This window comes from Schistocerca piceifrons, chromosome 8 (genome assembly GCF_021461385.2).
Source record: "Schistocerca piceifrons isolate TAMUIC-IGC-003096 chromosome 8, iqSchPice1.1, whole genome shotgun sequence".
In the NCBI taxonomy this organism is placed as follows: domain Eukaryota; kingdom Metazoa; phylum Arthropoda; class Insecta; order Orthoptera; family Acrididae; genus Schistocerca; species Schistocerca piceifrons.
Window position 1 is genome coordinate 360,516,940 of NC_060145.1, and position 22,215 is coordinate 360,539,154.

Below are 22,215 nucleotides of genomic sequence, written 5' to 3' on the forward strand. Positions count from 1 at the left end.
ACTGGCCCCCAATACACACCCCACCACATGCAGCTGCCGTGCCAGTGCTGCATGACATTATCGTCAAGCTGACCATGTGCCTTGTGGAACTCGAATGCTGCAATGCCGATGTGCATGCACAACTGATGGCAATGGGATCACCAGCTTCCCAGCCCCCGATACCAGATTCCATGTCACTGTGTGCACCAGCCCCAGCCTCCGCCACCACTGATCCTACTGGTCTCTAAATGTCACTGTCTGATCCAGTAAAAGCTATCACCACTCCATCTGGCTGTGCTTCATCTGCTGCCCTTCAACCTGCGAGATCTGCACCTATGGTTTCCTCAGTGGGTGCTATGTTTTCCAGCTGCAGTATCACTCAGGATGCCACTAAGTTCACCATGGCGATCAGCCAGCTCGAGCTACATATTCGATGGAAGTACGTGACATCATCTCATCGTCCCCAGCCACTGATCGCTACGAGACACTTCAGCACCACCTCATGATGTAACCCACCTCTTTTGGAATGCAGTGTGCCAGGTCCTCCTTTCCCTCAAGCAATGTGGGGACCTACAACCCTTTCTATTCCTGTGTCACCTCCAGAAACTGACAGAGCCAGACATTGTCTCTAATGGTTTTCTTTACAACCTCTGGCTGGCTTGCCTCCCAGCCCCAATACAGATAGAAGTGGCGTCACACAGCAACCTTTACCTCACCACTGCTACCAGCCTCACCGACAGGGTACGTGAGATGCTGGCCTCCCTGTACATGGCTGTCACCACCATGTACCAGGCTCACTCCCACCCAGCATAGCCAACTGGCAGTCGCCCAGCCAGCCATCCCACCAGGTGCTCACCCTTGCCACTCAACAAGTTGCTAGTAATGTCACGGGGCCCATGCCTCCAGCCTACAGCAGTGATCAACAGCTGGGAGTATACATCATACTCACACGCCTCAATGCTGATGTGGCAATGTTGCAAGTGACTGTGGCCGACTTAACTCTGACCACCACAGCCCATGCAGCCGCAGCTACTGGCGCAATGACTCCTACTGACACCACAGTTCTGGCCACCCTGCTGATGCCCCTCACAAAAGGACCGGCCTCTGCTGGTACCAGTAGTACTTTGGCCCAGATACAATGAGCTGCAGAGAATCTTGCTCTTGGCACACAAACACCAATGACTGCCAGGATTAGGTGCACCTGGCTGCTGCTCAGTCTCCCAGCACCTGTTTGTCAACGACACTCGTTCTGCCATGCCATTCCTCATGGGCACAGGCTCCAAATTGTCTATCTTCCCGCAGAGGCTTGTATGGAACTCTCAGCCATTCTCCTTATGGCAGCAAATAATTTCACCATCGCTTCATACAGAATTCATCATCACATCCTCATCTAGGCTTGCAAAGGGACTTGCCCTGGTCCTTCATCATTGCCGATGGTACTAACCCTATTACCACAGCAGACTTCAACAAACACTACCACCTGCTCCCTGACATTGCTGGTCAGCACCTTGTTTTTTTTTTTTTTTTTTTTTTTTTTTTTTTTTTTTTTTTTTTTTTTTTTTTTTTTTTTTTGGGGTTTTAGGGCGCAAAACTTCTATGGTCATTAGCGCCCAGCCCGTTACGTAGGAAACGGGAAAAAAAAAACGAAATTTAAAATCAGCAGCAAGGGGAACAAAGTCATAAAATTTGAGAAACTAAAGGCAGAAGGAATGCTTAAAAATCCACTATAGAAAGGGGGTTGGTTGTCCCCAAAAAAAAATCAAATGACTGACGTCATTTCACTGTCACTAATAAACTGTAGAACGCGGTCAGCTGAGCGCGTGTCATCTGCTAAAATCAACGATAGATCAGGCGATAGCTGTAGACGGGAGCGTAACGGATTAAAATAGGGGCATTCAATTAAAAGGTGTCTGACCGTCCACAGCTGAGAGCAGTGGGGACAGAGTGGGGGAGGATCACCGCTTAAAAGATGTCGATGGCTAAAAAGACAGTGCCCTATCCGGAGTCTAGCTAGAATTACCTCCTCCCGACGACGCGTTCGGGAGGAAGAGGTCCAAGCGCAAGGAAGGGCTTTCACTCCCCGCAATTTATTATGGGCAAGTGTTGACCAATGCGCATGCCATAAATGAGCAACTTGGCGACATAAACCGCTCCGTAGATCGGTAAACGGAAGAGACTGAATAGCTGGCCGAGGAAGAGAGACTGCAGCCTTGGCCGCTATATCGGCCGCCTCATTCCCACAGATACCAGCGTGTCCCGGGAGCCAGAGGAACGCCACTGAGACGCCCCCCAGGTGGAGCAAGCGCAGACAGTCCTGAATCCGGTGGACCAGAGGGTGCACAGGGTAAAGAGCTTGGAGACTTAGGAGAGAGCTGAGAGAATCTGAGCAGATTACGTACTGTATCCGCTGATGGCGGCGGATGTAGTGGACAGCCTGGAGAACAGCGTAAAGCTCCGCAGTATAAACCGAACACTGGTCGGGAAGCCGAAAGTGATTTGGGGTGTCACCAACAATATAGGCACTCCCTACACCTACCGATGTTTTCGAGCCGTCGGTGTAAATAAATGTGGCGTCCGTCAATTGTGCACATAGAGCAGCAAATGCCCGACGGTAGACAAGTGTAGGTTGTACCATCCTTGGGAAATTGACATAGGTCTCTGAGCAAGTCGATCCGAGGACGGAGCCAAGGCGGTGCTGTACCCCAAGTTGTCAAGAAGGTTTTAGGAAAGCGGAAGGAGAGAGAATGGAGCAGTTGACAGAAGCATACTCCCGGGGGTAGTAGGGAGGAGGAGCGGCCTGCATACCCGACATCAAAGGAGGTGTCGAAAAAAAGGTCATGGGCTGGATTAGCAGGCATGGAAGACAGATGGCTAGCATAACGACTCAGAAGGACTGCCCGCCGATTGGACAGCGGAGGTTCAGCAGTCTCAGCATAAAGGCTTTCCACAGGGCTGGTGTAAAAAGCTCCAGACACTAAACGTAATCCACGGTGGTGGATAGAGTCGAGATGCCGAAGAATAGACGGCCGAGCAGAGGAGTAGACTATGCTTCCATAATCCAATTTCGAGCGCACTAAGGCGCGATAGAGGCGGAGAAGGACCACTTGGTCCGCTCCCCAGGAGGTACCATTCAGGACACGGAGGGTGTTAAGGGAACGCAGACAGCGAGCCGAAAGATAGGAAACGTGGGAGGACCAGCACAGTTTTCTGTCAAACATAAGAGCCAAGAATTTAGCGACGTCGGAAAACGGAAGGTTGACAGGACCTAGATGTAAGGAGGGCGGAAGAAACTCCTTACGTCGCCAAAAATTAACACAAACGGTCTTACTGGGTGAGAAACGGAAGCCGGTTTCGATGCTCCACGAGTGGAGGCAATCGAGACATCCTTGAAGACGTCTTTCAAGCAGGCTGGTCCGTTGAGAGCTGTAGTAGATCGCAAAATCGTCCACAAAGAGGGAGCCCGAGACATCAGGAAGGAGACAATCCATAATTGGATTAATGGCGATGGCAAACAGTACAACACTCAGCACGGAGCCCTGGGGTACCCCGTTTTCTTGGGAGAAAGTACGGGAGAGAGTAGTGTTCACCTGCACCCTAAATGTGCGCTCTGCCATAAATTCGCGAAGAAAAAGGGGCAGCCGGCCTCGAAAGCCCCAAGAGAACAGTGTGCGGAGGATGCCTGTCCTCCAACAGGTATCGTATGCTCTCTCCAGATCAAAAAATATTGCTACCGTTTGGCGTTTCCGGAGAAAATTGTTCATGATATAAGTGGAGAGAGCAACAAGATGGTCAACGGCAGAATGATGCTTTCGGAATCCGCATTGGGCTGGTGTTAAAAGACTGCGGGATTCCAGCCACCAAGCTAAACGGTAATTCACCATACGCTCCAAAACCTTACAGACACTACTCGTGAGAGAAATGGGGCGATAGCTAGAGGGGAGATGTTTGTCCTTTCCAGGTTTCGGAACGGGAACGACAATAGCTTCCCGCCATCGCCTGGGAAAGGTACTGTCGGTCCAAATTCGATTGTAAAGGCGAAGGAGGTAACGCAGGCTATGGGTTGATAAATGCAGCAACATTTGGACATGGATACCATCCGGTCCTGGGGCGGAGGAGCGAGAAGAAGAGAGGGCATGTTGGAGTTCCCGCATGGAGAAAACAGTATTGTAGCTTTCGCGATTTTGAGAGGAGAAAGCAAGATGTCGCACTTCCGCTGCACGTTTCTTCGGGAGAAACGCGGGCGGGTAATTTGAAGAGCTCGAAATCTCAGCAAAGTGCTGACCCAATGAGTTAGAAATTGCGACGGGGTCCACTAAGGTATCATGCGCGACAGTGAGCCCAGAGACCGGGGAGAAACTAGGCGCGCCTGAGAACCGTCGAAGCCGACTCCAAACTTCCGAGGAGGGAGTGAAGGTGTTAAATGAGCTAATAAAGAATTTCCAGCTTGCCTTCTTGCTATCGCGGATGACGCGACGGCATCGTGCACGGAGCTGCTTGTATCGGATACAGTTTGCCAAAGTTGGATGGTGACGGAAAATGTGAAGAGCACGTCGCCGCTCACGTATTGCGTCACGGCATGCCTCGTTCCACCAAGGAACTGGGGGGCGCCGGGGCAATTCGGAGGTGCGTGGTATTGAACGTTCCGCGGCTGTGAGAATAACGTCGGTAATATGTGCGACCTCATCGTCGACGCTGGGAAAGCGACGGTCATCGAATGTCGCTAGAGACGAAAAAAGTGTCCAATCGGCTTGGGCAAACTTCCAGCGTCGCGAGCGCATATATGGCAGTTGTGGCTGCAGTCTAAGAACACATGGAAAGTGGTCACTCGAGTGTGTATCATCAAGGGCGAACCATTCGAAGCGCCGAGCTAGCGGAACAGTACCGACCGCAAGGTCCAAATGAGATAAATTTGTCGTGGAGGCAGACAAATATGTGGGGACCCCAGTGTTGAGGCAGACTAGATCCGCTTGGTGGAAGACGTCTAGCAATAGTGAGCCACGTGGACAAGGATGTGGAGATCCCCAAAGCGGGTGGTGGGCATTGAAGTCCCCAACCAGCAAATAGGGGGTGGAAGCTGACCAAGAAGATGAAGGAGATCAGCTCGTGCCATTGGTGTGGACGATGGAATGTATACCGTACAAAGAGAGAACGTGTATCCAGAAAGGGAAAGACGGACGGCGACAGCTTGGAAGGGACTGTTTAAGGGGATTTGCTGATAATGGAGAGTATCGTGGAGCAGAATCATGAGTCCTCCATGGGCTGGAGTGCCTTCAACAGAGGGGAGGTCATATCGGACGGACTGAAAATGAGGGAGAACAAAGCGGTCATGGGGACGCAGCTTTGTTTCCTGAAGAGAGAAGACGACCGGCGAGTAGGATCGTAAGAGGATGGACAATTCATCCCGATTGGCTCGAATGCCGCGGATATTCCAGTGGATAATGGACATAGGGTGAACAGAAAACGGAGGAACGTGACCAAGGGTGCTGTCAACTCAACGACTGCTCAGAGCTTGCGACCGACAGCATGGAATGGCATTCAGTCGAAGGCAGAAGACCCTGATCCATAGGTTGGTCAGGAGCAGCTCCAGCCACCAACGATCGGCCAGTTGACCAGCCACCAGCAGTGCGCCTCGGCGACACAGAAGACGGCCGAGGGCGATTTCCGCCAGGTGGTGCTGTAGATGGGACACGCCTTGGCGGAGAAGGAGAGGAACTGTGTTTCTTCATAGCCTTCTTGGAAGTATGATGTTTAGATGAAGGAGGAACCGATGGTTGTGAAGTAGCGGTACGTAAAAACTCTTCACGAGAATGCTCTTTTTTCGAAGACTTGGCGTCTGACTTTGGGGCTCGAGATTTAGCAGAACCCGACGAAGGGTGAGCCATTGAGTGGGCAGGCGAAAGTGGTGAGGTTGAACGAGCGATCTTTGCGCTGGCCGATCTGACGACCGTGGTACTAAAGGTGAGGTCGCAAGTCTGCGTGGCCGCCTCCTTTGTTGGCCGAGGAGAAGCAAGGACAGTGCTGTATTTTCCTTTCTGAGGCACAGTGGGCTGTCGACTGGCGAGTAACTTTCGAGCAGCAAAGGTCGACACCTTTTCCTTCACTCTTATTTCCTGGATGAGTTTTTCGTCCTTAAAAACGGGGCAATCTCGAGAGGAAGCAGCGTGGTCACCCATACAGTTGATGCAGCGAGGGGATGGAGGTGGACAAGCACCCTCATGGGCATCCTTGCCACACGTAACACATTTGGCCGGATTGGAACAGGACTGGCTGGTGTGATTGAACCGCTGTCATCGATAGCAACGCGTATGGTTTGGGACATAAGGGCGAACAGAAATTATCTCATAGCCTGCTTTGATTTTTGATGGGAGTTGAACTTTGTCAAATGTCAAGAAGACAGTGCGGGTTGGAATGATGTTCGAGTCAACCCTTTTCATAACCCGATGAACAGCTGTGACGCCCTGGTCTGACAGGTAGTGCTGAATTTCTTCGTCAGACAATCCATCGAGGGAGCGTGTATAAACGACTCCACGCGAGGAATTTAAGGTACGGTGCGGTTCCACCCGGACAGGGAAGGTGTGGAGCAGAGAAGTATGTAGCAATTTTTGAGCCTGGAGGGCACTGACTGTTTCCAACAACAGGGTGCCATTCCGTAACCTGGAACAAGACTTTACAGGACCCGCAATTGCGTCGACACCTTTCTGAATAATGAAAGGGTTGACCGTGGAAAAGTCGTGACCTTCGTCAGACCGAGAAACAACAAGGAACTGCGGCAACGATGGGAGAACCGTCTGTGGCTGAGACTCAGTGAACTTACGTTTGTGAGCAGACATAGTGGAAGGTGAGGAAACCATTGCGGAAGAATCCCCCATGATTACCGGCGTCTCCGATGGCGCGCTCCTTCCTTGTGGGGGCCCTCACCGAGAGCACACCCGCCTTAGGTGATTGTTCACACCTCAGGTCACACCTCCCGACAAACGGACGGAGGGACCAGTTGGCACTTTCGGAAGGTATCAGCTCGGGTAATCACCCCTCCCTGGGCCTGGCCGTTACCAGGGGGTACGTACGTGTCCTACCTGTCTACCCGGGGTGGGGAATTACGCGTTACCCCGTCACCGGCTACGCATGGAAGTGCGTGGGTCGGCCTTCAGACACACACAGGGAGGAAGAAAGAGACAGGGAAAGGAAAGAAGAGAGGTCTCAAACGCTGCAGCGGAGAAAAGGGTAAAGAGAAGAGGTAAGGAAAAGAGAAGGACGAAGAAAGATGAAGACATACAAGCAAGGAAGGCGAAGAGTGCGGTACATTTACAAGCGTCCGTCTCCGGACGTAGGCACAAACCATACTCCCAGAGGGGGAGAAAGGGAAGGAAAGAGCCAGATGTGAGGGGGGGGGGGCGAAGATGGGGGATGGGGAAGGATACGGAAAGGGGGGTATGCAGCCCGGAAAAGAAGGAAGGCCACATTAGCTCGGGGTCCCGTGCTCGCTACACACGTATCCACAAAAGAGTTGTGGATCCCCTGGGGGGGTAGCACCTTGTTGACAGCAACAATGGGAGATCAACAAGGTGCACCACTCATTTAGCTGTTCTCTTCGATGCAAAACAGGTGGCATATGCTGGCCCATATACTGACTTCCAGGTGCAATTCCTTGTTCTTACAAGCCTGTCCAGCATGCCACGGGAGGTCTGCTATTCAACTGTACACTATGATACGACGCCTAGGCAATGTGTCTTCTGCCGCCCACGCCCCCAGGTGTCGCATAAACTGAAGATCACCAAAGGTGAGTTTGACGAGCTGCTTACCTCTGGGGTACTGCGTCCTAAAAGCCTGAGGGTATCTGCTGTTCAGCTCGCCAAGAAGAAGGGATCCATGCGCTGATTACTGGAGCTAAACACCTGCAGTATCCCAGACCAGTAACTGATGCCATTCCTATGCTGCTACAACAACATGCTGGCTGGAGCTAACAATCTTCAGTACAATAGACTTTGCCAAGGCTTTCACTCAGATTCCAGTTGCGCCCAAGGACATCCAGAAGACAGCTATCATAATGCCATTTGGACTCTAGGAGAGCATCTTTCTGACCTTTAACCTCCGTAATGTTGCACCAATGTGTCAGCAGGTCTTGGACATCGCTCTGCAAGGCCTGTTGTGCTGTTTTGCGTACCTGGATGACTTACTCATTTTTTTCAGTGACGCCACTGGAACACCACAAGCACGTCCACAGTATTCGATGAGGTTTCAGGATTGCAACCAGATCATGTTGACTTTTTGCCACAATGTTTCAGCTGGCAATCGTCCAGCCATCTTCAAGTGAGTGTCCATCACTGGAGACTGCAAGTTCCTGGCGTCTGCTTTATAGCAAAAATTGGTGGGGAAATGCATGCACATTGGCGTCCTCTATCGAAATCCATGCGCTCTGCAAATACTGTTCTCTGTGATGCGCAGGTTCATGCGTAAAGGTGAAAACTAAAGGTCTGCCCTCTGTCGGAATGCATGCTCGCATCGCTAAAAACCAGATGTCAGATGTCACCAAATGTGACATTATGAATAAACTGCCTTCTATCAAAAGAAATTAGAGGGATCACTGGGTCCCAAGCCTTGTCCAGTTGAAAATTGCCTTCACAATTTATAAGATTTTTGTGCTAGGCGTATTTCCACAGATTCTTTAATTACTGAATCCCAAAAAGTTATCGCTGGTCAGTCTGCTCAAAATATTCATTGTTACGTATAAAGTAGGTTGACAGAAAGACACGATGAAAAAGTGCTGTGATATCGGCTGCAAACTTATTGCTGATGAGCGACAAAGAGTCCTTAAGAGGAACCTTAGTCAAAACCTACTTTTTATTTTATTTAACAATGAATATTTTGAGCAGACTGACGGTGATGCCTTGAGCAGTCTTCTCTTGCCTTTGGTAGCAATCATTTTCATGGAAGACTCGAGGAAAGGACATAAACTGAGAGTCTTCTGGCAATATGTGGGCGACACATTTGTAGTGTGGCCCTATGATGGAGGAGGACTGTCATGTTCCTTGCAGCAACTGAATGCAATCCACAAGAACATCAAGTTTATGCTGGAAATAGGGAAGGATGGTTGTCTGCCATTTGTGGACATCTTTGTTACTAGTAGAGTGGATGGGTCACTAGGGCATTCTGTCTACTGTACGCCCACACATACAGACTTTTACCTGCAAGCGTCGAGTTGCCACCTCCCTACAAAAACTACCAGCAACCTTAGAGCATTGGTGCACCAGGCTCATGTTGTTTCTGATGGAGACAGCCTTACGAAGGAGCTAGAACATCTACGGTCGGTGTTCAGAGGTAATGGTTAAACTCCACTTCACATTAGCACAGTGCTCAGAAGGAAGAAACGTGACCACCCACAACATCATGGAGATAAGAAGCTGTTCAGGTCCAGGGCTTTCCTTCCATATGTTGGCAACCTTTCACCTAAAGTAGGCAGGATGCTAAGGAAACATCAAGTTAAAGCAGTCTTCCAACCACTGGCAAAGATTAGTGCCCTTCTCGCTATGGATTTTTCTGCCATAAAAATCCTGGCCCCAGCGACAACTTTTTGGGATTCAGTAATTAAAGAATCTGTGAAAATATGCCTAGCACAAAATATTATAAATCGTGATGGCAATTTCCAACTGGATAAGGCTTGGGACCCAGTGATCTCTCTAATTTCTTCTGAGAGAAGACAGTTTATTCATAGTGACATGTCTGGTGACATCTGACGTCTGGTTCTTAGTGACACAAGCACACATTCCGACAGAGGGTGGACATGTGGTTTTCACCTTTATGCATGCACCTGTGCACCACAGATAGAACAGTATTAGCAGAGGGCGTGGATTTCGATAGAGGACGCTCCTGTGAGGGCCACTAATGTGCACGCATTTCTGTGCCACTTTTTGCTATAAAACTGACACCAGGAACTTGCAGTCTCCAGTGACAGACACTCATCTGAAGATGGCTGGACGATTGCCAGCCAAAATATTGTGGCAAGAAGTTAACATGATCCAGCTGCAATCCCAAAACCTCATTGAACATTCAGTACACTGGGAAAACTTCAAGAATCAAATGACCACAGTATTTTTCAAAGTACCCAGGACGCTGGAATGACAAAATGCATGCTCGGCGCCAGCAAGGTGGAGTTCATGGGCCACACCATTTCTGCTGCTAGCTTACATCCCTTACCCAGCAAAGTACAAGCTATACTAGATTTCCCATGCTGAAAGACATTCAAGGACCTCTGTTATTTCCTCGGTATGTTAAACTTTTTCCACCACCATTTAAGGAATGGCACTGACACAAAGGAGCCACTCACCGGCGCCCTTCGCAGTGGCAAAACAATGGGGACAAGCCTATGTAATGGGCACCACAAATGGAAGACAACTTCTTGACTGCCAAACACAACTTAGCAGATACCACCCTGCTCAACACCCCACCCCACTGCTCCCTTGTCATGGTCAATGCCTGCCTGTCAGCCATCCTGCAGCAGCACGTGAGTGACACCCGGCAGCTCCAGCAAGCTCCCCCCCTCCCCCTCTGAGGCAATGGAGTGCATATGGCAGAGAGCTTCTCACTGTCTATGAGGCTGTCAAATACTTTCAGCCATCACTGGAGGCCTGTCACTCCATGGTCTTCACTGACCACAAACCCATAATGTTTGCCCTTACAGGAGACATTGATCAGTGCTCCGCATGTCAATTTCGGCAGCTGTCATTCATCTCACAATATATGACTGAAATCCATCATATTTCCAGAATTGACAATGTCATTGACGACTGTCTCAGTCACATCTGTGCCAATGCTTTGTCATTGGACTATGAGGCACTTAACACTGCCCAGGGGCATGACACACAACTCACCTGACTCTGCCAGGATGCTGCCTCTGGTCTCTGCCTTCGATGCACACTGGCTCTTTGTTCTGACAGAAGTCACTGGTGCGATGTACACACTCTCCCATGCCCCTTCCTACATGCTGACTTCCGCAAGGCTGCATTCAATTTATTACACAACCTGGTGCACCCTGGTGTGTGCGTGTCTGCCCCTCTAGTAATGCAGTGCTTTGTGTGGGCAGGTATTCAGAGGGTGTGGGCAGGCGTTCAGAGGGACTGCAGGACCTGGGCCCGCACCTGCCTTGCCTTTCAGTGAGCCGAGGTAGGCCACCATGTACACACCCCCTTCACGGCTTTCTCAGACATCAGGCATGGCTTCATCCACGTTCACATGGACATCATCCGCTGCCTACCTTCATCTATGGCTGCCACTACCTTCTTACCATCGTGGACAGGTTCACCTTCTGGTCTGAGACAACATCAATAACCGACATTACTGCCACCACAGTAGCAGCCCTCTTTGTCTCCATGTGGATTGCCAGTTTTGGCAGCTAAAGCTACATCACTACAGACAATGGGTGCCAAATTACATCTGCCTTTTCCGTGTGCTGACAGGTCTGTACGGAGGTGACCTGCACCTGACATCGAGCTGCCACTCAACTGCCAACAGCATAGTGGAACAGCTACATCGCATCTTGAAGGCTGCCTTCACCTGCCATCACAACAGGAGGACAGCTGCACTGCAGCTGGCACTTCTTGGTCTCCGTGTCGCTCACAAGGATGACCTTGAGACACCGGCCACCAATCTTGTTTATGGCCAGCTGCTCACTATCCAGGCAACTATCTGGAGTCTGGTGACCTGCCTGAAGATGATGTCATCCCTGAGTTGCAAGACTGCATGGCCTGCCTGCTACTCACTCCTCCCCAGTGTCACAGCAAATGCAAACTTTCATTCACAGTGAAACTGTGCCGTGCACCGTTATGCTTTGCATCAATACTCATCAGCCCCACCCCCGGCTCCAACCTCAATACTGTGGCCCACATAGGGTTCTAAAACAGGACTACAAAATGTTCACCTTGCAGCTGCAGGGCACACTTATCAACATTTTGACTGATAGGCTGAAGCCTGCCTATACGCTGCCTGACCCCATGCCACCCAGTTTGACTACCATCCACATCAACAAGCCGCAGATGCACGCCACCACCGATGATGCCAGGCCCTCCAACAACCCAGTCGCCCCTGCCACCCAAGCCCACGAGATGCCCGCCCACAACATTACATCTGAAAACACTGCAGGAAACCCAGTGTGCTACACAGTAATGCATCCAACCCATGGGCTGTCACCAACACAAATGCACAGGATGCTCATGCTCCTGCTTCTCTAACTCTCCTGCAGCCTCTGAATGACCCAACTATTTTCCCTCCACCATCGTTAATTGCTGGGTAGGGCCCCAATGCTTCCGCAACAGTGTTATTTCACGCTCTTCCAGTGCCACGTTCCTGTCCTACCACCACCTGCTGCTAAGGCAGCGAGTTTCACCCCTCACACAGTATTTATGTTCACAGTTGTCGATCTTGCCATGAGGCAGGACACTTCACCACTACAGTTGCTGGAATGACACATGCCCCTAGTGAGGCTTCCACTGACAGAGTTTCACCAGTTTTCATCTGTCACTCATTGTCCACTTTGGTTGCTGCTCCGTGCCTGCGCCGTGAGGAACTGGTCACATGGCAACACTCCAAACGCTGGTGCTTCTGCGACACATCATCGTTATGCCTGGCATGCAACTGCTGAGGATATTATGTTTTTGTGTCATGCTTCTGTGCAGATAATAAATTTTGCTTTGTGTGTCTTAGTCTGTGTATCATAAGAGCGGATATCACGTGGTGAATACAGGTACGAGGCAATAATTTCTGTGAATCCACTATTTCTACCAAGCCATGCCCGACTAGTGCATTTGCATCTCGAGTGAGTGACTGATGTACATTTTGAACCTGAGGCCGTTTGTGTTATTCCAGCCATGTGTTGACCTATCCTTTATGTGCTTTTAACTTTGTGTGTAACTTAACTCAATAAAGTAAGGAAAATTCCTACTGGGTCCCTACCAGATACGGTTAATGGAGTACACACCTAGAAAGTATTTTTGTATTATCAGGAAATAGGGGAGAGTGTGTCACAGACATGACATGGGATTTGGGATGGGCATCACTAAAACAAAGGTGTTTTTCGATGCAGTGGGATCTTCTCATAAAATTTCCATCACCAGCTTTCTCCTCCGAGCGCAAAAATATTTTGTTAGTGCAGACCTACATAAGAAAAAATTATCATCGTAATAAAATAAGGCAAATCAGAGCTTACACGGAATGATATAGGTGTTTGTTTTCTCCCAAATGCCGTTCGAGAGTGGAATATGAGAGAATTATTGTTAATGTGATTTGCTGATCTTTCTACCTAGGCACTTAAATGTGATTTGCAGAGTATCCATGTAGCTGTAGACATTGTGATAAGCAGGAGATGTTCTTCAGGTTTTCTGGGTGCAGGCAAAACTGAAGCTGTACAAATAAAGCTGTGATAATATTAGCCTTTGTTTCTCAGTGTATTTTGCAGCTTATTTTTTGCAGTTCAGATGCAACAAATTTGCTAAATATATCCTCAGGTAGTGTTACTGGAACTATACACAGTGCTCTTGTCATAAGGTAATGTCCCTCAGGGTTCATCGAGCAGAGATTCTTTGTCTTGTTTCTGCCTCCTGGTAACAAAACATACTGTTCAGGCTTAACATACATGCTTATTTTTATCCTACTAAAACAATACTGTTTCACTTCCCAGACTGTAAGGATGAGCGGACAAACACAGCAGAAAATTTTAACGCACTGTGGCAGTTTCCCTATTGTTTGGGGACCTTAGATGGCAAACATGTCAAATTCATGAGTCTGCAGAACAACAGATCAATGTATTACAACTACAAGAGAATAAACAGCAATTTTATTGCTGATACATACAACAGATTTCTGTACACTAATATATGCTGTAATGGTAGAATTGGAGATACAGGTGTATTTAGGAGGAGGAACTTGGCACACGTTGTGAATAATGCTGAATGGCACTTTCCTCTAAGAAAAACAACATAAAACTACCTCATATCATAATTGGTGTGACACCTAATAGTAAACTTTCTGATCACACATTAAACTGGACTCAAACACGCATTTGGATTGTTAGCAAATACATTCAGAGTTCTGTTAACAACAATAAATTTAGGAGAATGGTCGAGAAGGTAGTTTTAGCAACATGCATTATACATCATTTTCTTCTCAAAAACTCCATGCATTATTTCAATGTATTGGAGAGCTGTATCTGTAATTAACTAAGGGAATGTGAAGATACTATACTGCAAATAGATACAATGCTGGCAATGCAAAACATACATTCATAGCACACTGCAATCAAATTGGCAGCAGAAGCTAGCAAGATGTTATCTTTGTTTCCTATACTGTGATATGTAGTATATCTCATCTTCTCCAGTAGCACTTACAGAACTTTCTTCAACTGTTGTAACAAAAATACCTAATTTCATTAAATGAAAATAAATAGCAGTTTTCCACAGCAAATAATAGTGTATTCATAAATTTCACCTTGGATGTATATTACACACACTGCTCTTATCCGTCAAGCAGTGCCCAGAAAATGAAGTCCATTAAAAATCAAACTTTTGATGTGTAAACTGTCTCATCTTCACTGACAGTACAACTATTCTTTGAGGCCTCAGTGCCGTGTTTTCATGGCATTAGTATGAATGCAGACTTTTTATTTTCTTTTTGATTTTCTGCCCTGTAGTCTGTGGCCTATATTCTTAATATGTAGCATATTTTATTTAATGCCATTTTCTGTTTGTCTCTGCTATGATAATCTTCACTAGAGATATCATAAAGATGCAGTTTCCATTAATATTGTTCTATTAAAATGCTCCTATATTCTTTGCACCACCACTTGTTGCATATTCTGCTTGTAATAATTTTGATGGCCTGATGTAGAAGCTGTAGGGTGCAAAGATGCAGACTCTCTTCTCAGCTTGAAAGCACATGGGTAAATGAAAGCTTTGAATTCAATCAGCAAACAGCAAAACCAGTGCAATATCAGAAGTGCTCTCAAGGATAGACACCTGCCTTTTGTTCCATGTAACACTAAGAAGCAGTGGCGGGAAAGAGTCTACTCAGTATGTGTAACTCTACAAACTCATGTACATGTCAAGGAATGTATAAATGGAAAGTAGGGCACTGTCTGGAAAATTATGGAACCACCATCTAAGTCCCCTTGTTTGGAGCCATCATAAAATTGATCATTTAAAATACAAAGATGTGTGTGCTTATAGTGAAAATTTGTTATATTTATCTTGTTGTTGGCAAGTTAATTTAAAATTCATCCTGTGTCTCTGTATTTGTCAAAGTGACTGTTTGCTCCAACACACTAAGAGAACCTTGATATCTCCAATGCTGTTCTCTGCCAAAAGCTGTTTCAGTCGAATCCTTAATGGCTTTGTGGCTTCAGGGTGCTTCAAAAATATTCGCTCTGCTGAAGGCTGAAGTATAATCTACCACTTTGGCCATAGTATACATACCAACAAATAATGATCACCAAATGTGCAATTAATTTTCATTACTTTGTTTAGTAACTTTGGACACATATAAAGTGTGGAAATTTTGTACTATCTGTGCCTGGAACAGAGTGTGGATGGATGCAGCATTTCTGCAAGATGGCCAGCAGATTGGTCATGTTTTGCAGCACCTGCTGGTTTGGCAGTTACTCCATGCAGCTGTACCATTGCTTTTGAGGCATGCTGTGCTAAATGGAATAGAGCACACTATGACAATGTACTATGTCATGAGAGAAAGAGAAGGAAGTCTGGTCTGAAGTCTGATGGAGAGTCGACTCTGAACTGTCTATTAATTTGTATTACTTGATGTAATAACCAAACCATAATGCCAAACAGTTACTGTATACAATTTTTAACATAGTATGAGCTGGAAGAATATGCGTATGTCTTGAAAGAGTGACTCCTTTCATTTGGTAGGTTATTGGAAGCACGATTCCATTTCCAGAACAGGCCAAACTGTACGAGAAATGAAATCCTCCCAAAGGAAGAAAGGAGAGGGAAGATAAACTCCAGATAAGCAAGTCAGTAATTTCGGATTGTAAACATCAGCATCAGAATTAATACATGAAATCCACCTCCAAGCACCAATCCAATAAAGCAGGGAACATTCCAAGGGTGACTAATGATGGTAGACACTGGAGATTCTTTCACTGACTTTGCTTTAAAGGCATTTTATATGGTCAAATATTGTCATTGGATAGAAAATGATGAGCCACTAGTATCAACACTGACACTAGGGACAGGATTTGTTCAATAAATCCCTGTTGGCAGTCTGATGCCCTCAGCACGTTCTGTGTGCACTATCTTTAGGTACCAAGGTTGGATTGAACCTTAAGTAACATAGATATATTCTGGATGGGACCAGATGAATAAAAACTATAAAACTGTTGTAGGCTGGATCTGTCTGCACCAGATGTTATTCCACTGACACTTTACAAACTTACTTCGAGGTCCCACAAAACAAGGTATTCATGTGGGCCTTCATTCAAATATCACACAAGGGAACCTACATGACTGATTGAAATGGAGACTGGTGTGATTAAAACCCTCTTATGACTCACTAAGAACGCAATACATACTATTAAAATGAACACACATCATCTTACCTACTACTGAAAAAATCCATCTTTTGTGCGCAGTTCTCTAGCCTCTGAATTGTCAACTGTAATTGGCGAGTTGTTGATGCAAGATGAGGAGGAGCAGTAAACCATAAAATTGTCAACAAACAAATTTTCAATGGACTCTTTACTATGTCATTTGTAGCAATGGCAAAGAGTGTGACTTTTTAAAGGCTCCCTTGATAGATGCCACTCTTCTATATAAAACTGCTTAAGAATGCCTCCTACACAGTAATGGAATGATTGCTCTGCAGGGAAAGAGTTCACGTTAGATTGGCCTCTTTCACAGAAGACCCAGTTATGAAGCTAGTTATTAAAAGGAACTGGTAATACTTGTAGCATAAGTGATCCAGAAATTAAATGACAACCACCAGCTTAATTTATAGTTATTTGATTACTGTTCTGTAAAACATTGCACCAGGCACAATGTAACCCAGCTATGAACACTGTTTTGAGAGGAAACACTGTTTCAAAATGATAGTTGAAGATGTCAGAGAACTTTCCAACTTTTTGCTAGTGCCATGCATCTGAGAAACTTCCTCCCATCTTTCTCTTCATAAGTGATTGAATGTTTGTTCATTCTGTGCACTGCAGTCATGGTTCTTTTATGGTTTTGGCTTGGTAGTAAATAGCCTGAGAAAGTTACCACTTGGGCTTCACTATCACTAAAATTTGTATTTGCACAATTTATAATACAGTTCATGTTTACAAATGATTGGTCCAGAGTAGTGGCAGAAGTTTTTGAGGTTCTTGTTGAGATGGTTGTTGTTTGTTTTAAACTGAAAGTATCTGTTAGCTTGAGCAATATACTTTTCTAGTGCTTGTTGTCAGAAAGTCAAGTTGCTCATCTATACACTACTTTTATTATAAAATTGATATATACAAGGAGTGACATAAATTATCGTGGAGTAATTCTGCCTACACTTTTTTTATGGTGGTACACAATATAACCGAAAAACCTTACACAGATAATACCACACCTGGAATGCTACTGGTTCAACAGCTTCCATATCCTCAACTCGTTCATTCTTCACTGCTATAAATTCAAATCCCTGAAAGCCAAATATTTATTAAATCCCAAATAAATAGGTAATATGATAATGCATGCTTAATTTGTTAAATTTTCCTACAAAACTTTTTTATATATATTTCCAAGAAAATGAATGCTAGTGTGTCATCAGTGTTCGTGTAACAATTATTACAGAATTAAAACTTATTTGTGATAAATATTTGTGTATGATAAGTATTTTTTTATCTTCCACTATAAGAAATCACATACAAGGAATCCACTGGTTGCCACATGTAATCATTAGTGAAATATATCCATTTATTTGTGCATCTTGAGGGTTCTTTTCATTATACCTTATGAAGACATGGAATATATTTGCTTATTTATAAGAACACAGTATGTTTTGGCTGTTATGAGACAGTGCACTCTCCCCTCTGAAATTTTGCTTGAAGTCAGAGTTTGACTTGTAGCATAGCCCAATATCTACATCAACATCGTATTTAGGCTAATTCATTATAAAATATAAAGTTACCAGGTAAACTCACAAAAAATGTATTTCACAATTGACAAATTTCTGATGTATATTTTGGCAGATGTTATGTCCTTATATTATAACTTACTAAAAATGCATATGAATGCGTTACTACAAATTGACAACTTACAGAAACATTATTAATTCATATTCAAGTTCAGTCTAAGTTTAAATGTATATGTTAATCTCCCAACCCTGTCACACACAGATAATATTAGTTCTAATATCCTGAGTCTTATCCTGTACTACCCACATAAATAGCGAGCGGTCTACCCGATGGGAGGCCCTCATCACACGTCATTATTATTATTATAATACATACTTGTAAATTTTGTCTATGTGCATTCTGAGCTATTTATTTTTGTTGTATTATGATGACAATTGCTATATCACTGTGAGATGATTCCTGGTTAAATAAATATATAAATAAAAGCGTCTATCACTTGAAATGCATTCAATCTGTTTTAAAATTGCATCCTCGACGAACATGGACTCTAGTTAAAATAATTACGGCTGTATAAACTGCTCATTTCCCTGACAGATTAAGGTGAAACTGCGAAATGAGATCAATTTTAGTTCTTCTTCATCTATATTTATATTTTGTGAACAACTGTAGTGTGTCAAAATGTGTAGTATACATATGTACTTAATCGCAAGCCTATTCCACCCACCAGTGGCATGCAGGAAACAACTTTATCTTTGGTTCCATATGTGCTTACTTTCCGCTGATTCTATCCTTGTTCTCATTGAAAAATATGTATGTGGGAAGTCTTAATGATCTTTACCTTCTACCATGGCATTGGTATTATGCTTATGAACATTACTTCATAAAGGAATAAAAGTATTAGGGGTATGCTGCTTAGCCCTGCACTGCTATTGGTGGGTCTCACGGACCCTGACTTGTGTGAGAGATTCGTTTTCATTAGGTTCACAACATTGCACATAAGCAGCATTACTTGTAGCTTTGTACCTTATACAGCTGTGCCATTTGCTCGTCAAGTGATGGTGGAAATCCACTATCTAGGAGTGCCAGTAGTGTGTTCGGGTCTGCCAGACCAACCATAGAAAGTAGGTAAGTACTTGTTGGGGGTATAGGACCCAGAGTAGTATGATGGTATCGTTTGTCCCAACACAAATACGTTTGTAGCACACATTCAAATTGCTGAATCAGCCTATTTATTTCGGACAAGAACCATAATGGATGTAATAGGAGATCTGTGTAACTATGCACTGGAAAATGAAATTATTAGTGACAAAGCAGGTGACGAAGGAGGAGACATGGACGTCGAACTAGATAGTGAACATGATACGGAAAGCAACAAAAGTGAGGATGACAGTGATAGATACCACAACAATAAGAAATATTTTGTTGGTAAGGGCAAGTGTATTAAATGGATGAAAGACATGTCTACTACTCATATGAGAACGGGGTCACATAATAGTGTCTCCCATATTCCTGGTGTGAGCGGAATGGCAAAGAATAAAAGGACAGATGTAGAAATATGGTGGCTGTTTTTCATGGATGAAATAACGGAAGAAGTAGCGATACATACTAACCAATGTATCGAATCCGCTAAGTTGAGATACTCTTTGGCTCAGACCTTCAGTCATGAGACAGATAAAGGTGAAATTGGAGCATTTCTTGGTCTGTTGTATTTGGGTGGAATCTACAAGGTTGGTAGGATTAATTTAGAAGAACTCTGGGACAGAGATGGAACAGGATTGTAATTATTCTACTCTACAATGACCCTACAGACACTCAGGTTTCTGGCACAGTGTCTGAGAACTGACCATTAGTTAATGAGGTCCAACGGGCAAAAAGAGGATAAAATGGCTCCTATATGAAATATATTGTTCACCAAAAACTGCACAGCACTCTATTCTCTTGGAGAATATGTCACTGTAGATGAAATGCTTGTCAAATTTTGAGAACGATGTAGTTTTCACAACAATGTACATTCCTTCCAAACCTGCCAAATATGGAAAAAAGTGTTCAATTTAGCTGATGCAAGAACAGTGTACATGTCAAATTTGGAAGTTTATTTAGGTGAGCAGCCAGATGGACCATAAAAAGTGAGTAATTGTGCAGCTGATGCCAAAAGGTTGTGTAATCATATTCCCAAAACATCTTGGAACATAATTTTGGATAACTGGTTTACAAGCTATCAACTGGCCCTGTCGCTTCTGAAAGGCCATAAATTAACATTTTTGGGAACAGTAAGGAAGAACAAGACGGAAATTCCCCCAGAATTTGTGAACACATGAGGTAGAAATGCTTTTACAAATATCTTTGATTTTCAGCATACGTGCACATCAGTTTATGTACCAAAGAAAAACAGGTGCCTACTTCTAATGAGTATTATGCACCATGACAACAAAAAGATGCAAGAACTGGGGAAGAAATAAAGCCAGAGATGATAACTCTGCATAATGCTACTAAGGGTGGGGTCGATTTAGTAGATCAGATGTGTGCCACCTATGATGTAGCAAGAACAACTAGTTATTATTTTGCTTACTGAATGTAGCAGGCATGAATAGTCTTGTCATTTTCAGAGTTAACAACCACGAGGAGACTACGAGGAGAGACTTTCTGAAATCGCTTGGGTAGGCTCTTGTCGGAGGCCAATCGCTACACAGGGCCGGCAGTAAGCATATCAACCGACCTCTCAAAAGATCTGTCAACAGGCTGGCGGGAGTCGAACAGGGAGACGATGGGATTGTAAACCTGAGTATGGTGCCTAAGAGAGAGGACGGTGCTATGGGTGTGAAGATAGCAAAACGCAATATATTTGTTGCAAATGCTCTAAGTTTGTGCCTCTAAAAAAACACTCAAGTTTAATTTGTAAAGACTGCATGTAGTGGCCTGGTGTGGTAAAACGACATGTGGAAACAGTACGTTCGAAAGACATTGTGAAGACTCTCCGTTTACTTACGTTTCCGATTTCTACTCATTTGTTCATACGTGAGTTTGATTTTCGCAGCTTTCATTGTTCTACTTTGTGTGCTACGACACACGACAGTCACATTCTGTAACCATTTTTGTCCTGTACGGTATGTAAATGTTAGAATCGCTGTCTAATTTCCTTACGTAGTAATAAAGGACAACAATTTACTCGAATCCAAAGCAAAACGTGTTTGTTTACTTCATCTAGGCAACATACGTGAATGTGAAGCCCTTTTGTGCTCCCTATCTTTATCAAATAAGACTGATACGCAGATCGGGTCTGTGAGACCCCTCGTAACAGCGGTGGTACAAACGAACACAGTCGCAACGCAGTGTTAAATGCTTGGTTACAGAAACAAGAGAATGCACGCTATCTACTATCTTTATTGCACATGTATGGGAAATACTGTTCCACATTACATTGATTACCGAAGATACAAATAATTATACGAATTTCAACCGCGCTCATATACAACGAGAAGCTCCTCACCTCCATCTTCACTGAGTCAGTTACTTCCATTTCCTGCTACCCTTTCTCCCTCGCTAACAGAATTTTTACTGTAAACAAACTAGCACTGTTTGTCCCCGAGTCCATGACAGGGGAGCTTTACATGTTTACAAATTATGACAGCTATAGCGACAGTCGGCACTAGCCTGCGCAAGGAAGTTCGAAGAATAATACGGAGATACCAGTGAGCTTACTGGGAAATACACGGACCCCCATACTCAACAATTTGTCTGCGCAAATAACTGTACATGCAATGGATCGCCACAAAAGTAGTACGTTCACACGTCAAAAGTTCCAATCTACTGCTCCCCCGCTATCTGTCGGTGTAGGAAAGTAATTCCTGTGGCAATGGATGACACTCTCGTACAGTAACATCGAAGTTTATTTCATTTCTTAAGAAATTGAGGAACTTATATTACGGTCTGTATTTGCAATTTGTGTTGCAAAAAAAAAAAAAAAAAAAAAAAAGAAAAGAAAAGAAAACAAAATACCGGAAATAGAGAGACAACTCTCAACGGTCTACATAGTGGCTACATAAGCAAAGGCAGTTCTCGCAAATAAATTTAGTTCACGAGTAATGTAATTATTTAAGGACAATTCAGGAACGTGTAATTATCTTTTGACGCCCATAACC

At 44.9% G+C, this 22,215-nt stretch overlaps 1 protein-coding gene across 2 annotated transcripts in view; it reads right to left on the bottom strand.

The window, feature by feature from the left end:
• The window catches only part of LOC124711563 (zinc finger protein 726-like), a 167,093-nt gene extending 145,369 nt beyond the window's left edge, over window positions 1-21,724 (bottom strand). Inside the window, exons 1-2 of one of the 2 annotated variants that reach the window (XM_047241703.1) lie at window positions 21,564-21,724; window positions 17,569-17,640 (exon numbers count right to left, since the gene is read on the bottom strand). In XM_047241703.1, coding sequence (XP_047097659.1) covers window positions 17,569-17,640; window positions 21,564-21,593 — 102 coding nt within the window. In that variant the 5' untranslated portion in view covers window positions 21,594-21,724. Of the gene's footprint in view, window positions 1-17,568; window positions 17,641-21,563 lie in introns of those variants that run through there. The other variant, XM_047241704.1, reaches the window with a different exon arrangement.
• Between the last annotated feature and the right edge of the window lie 491 nt (window positions 21,725-22,215).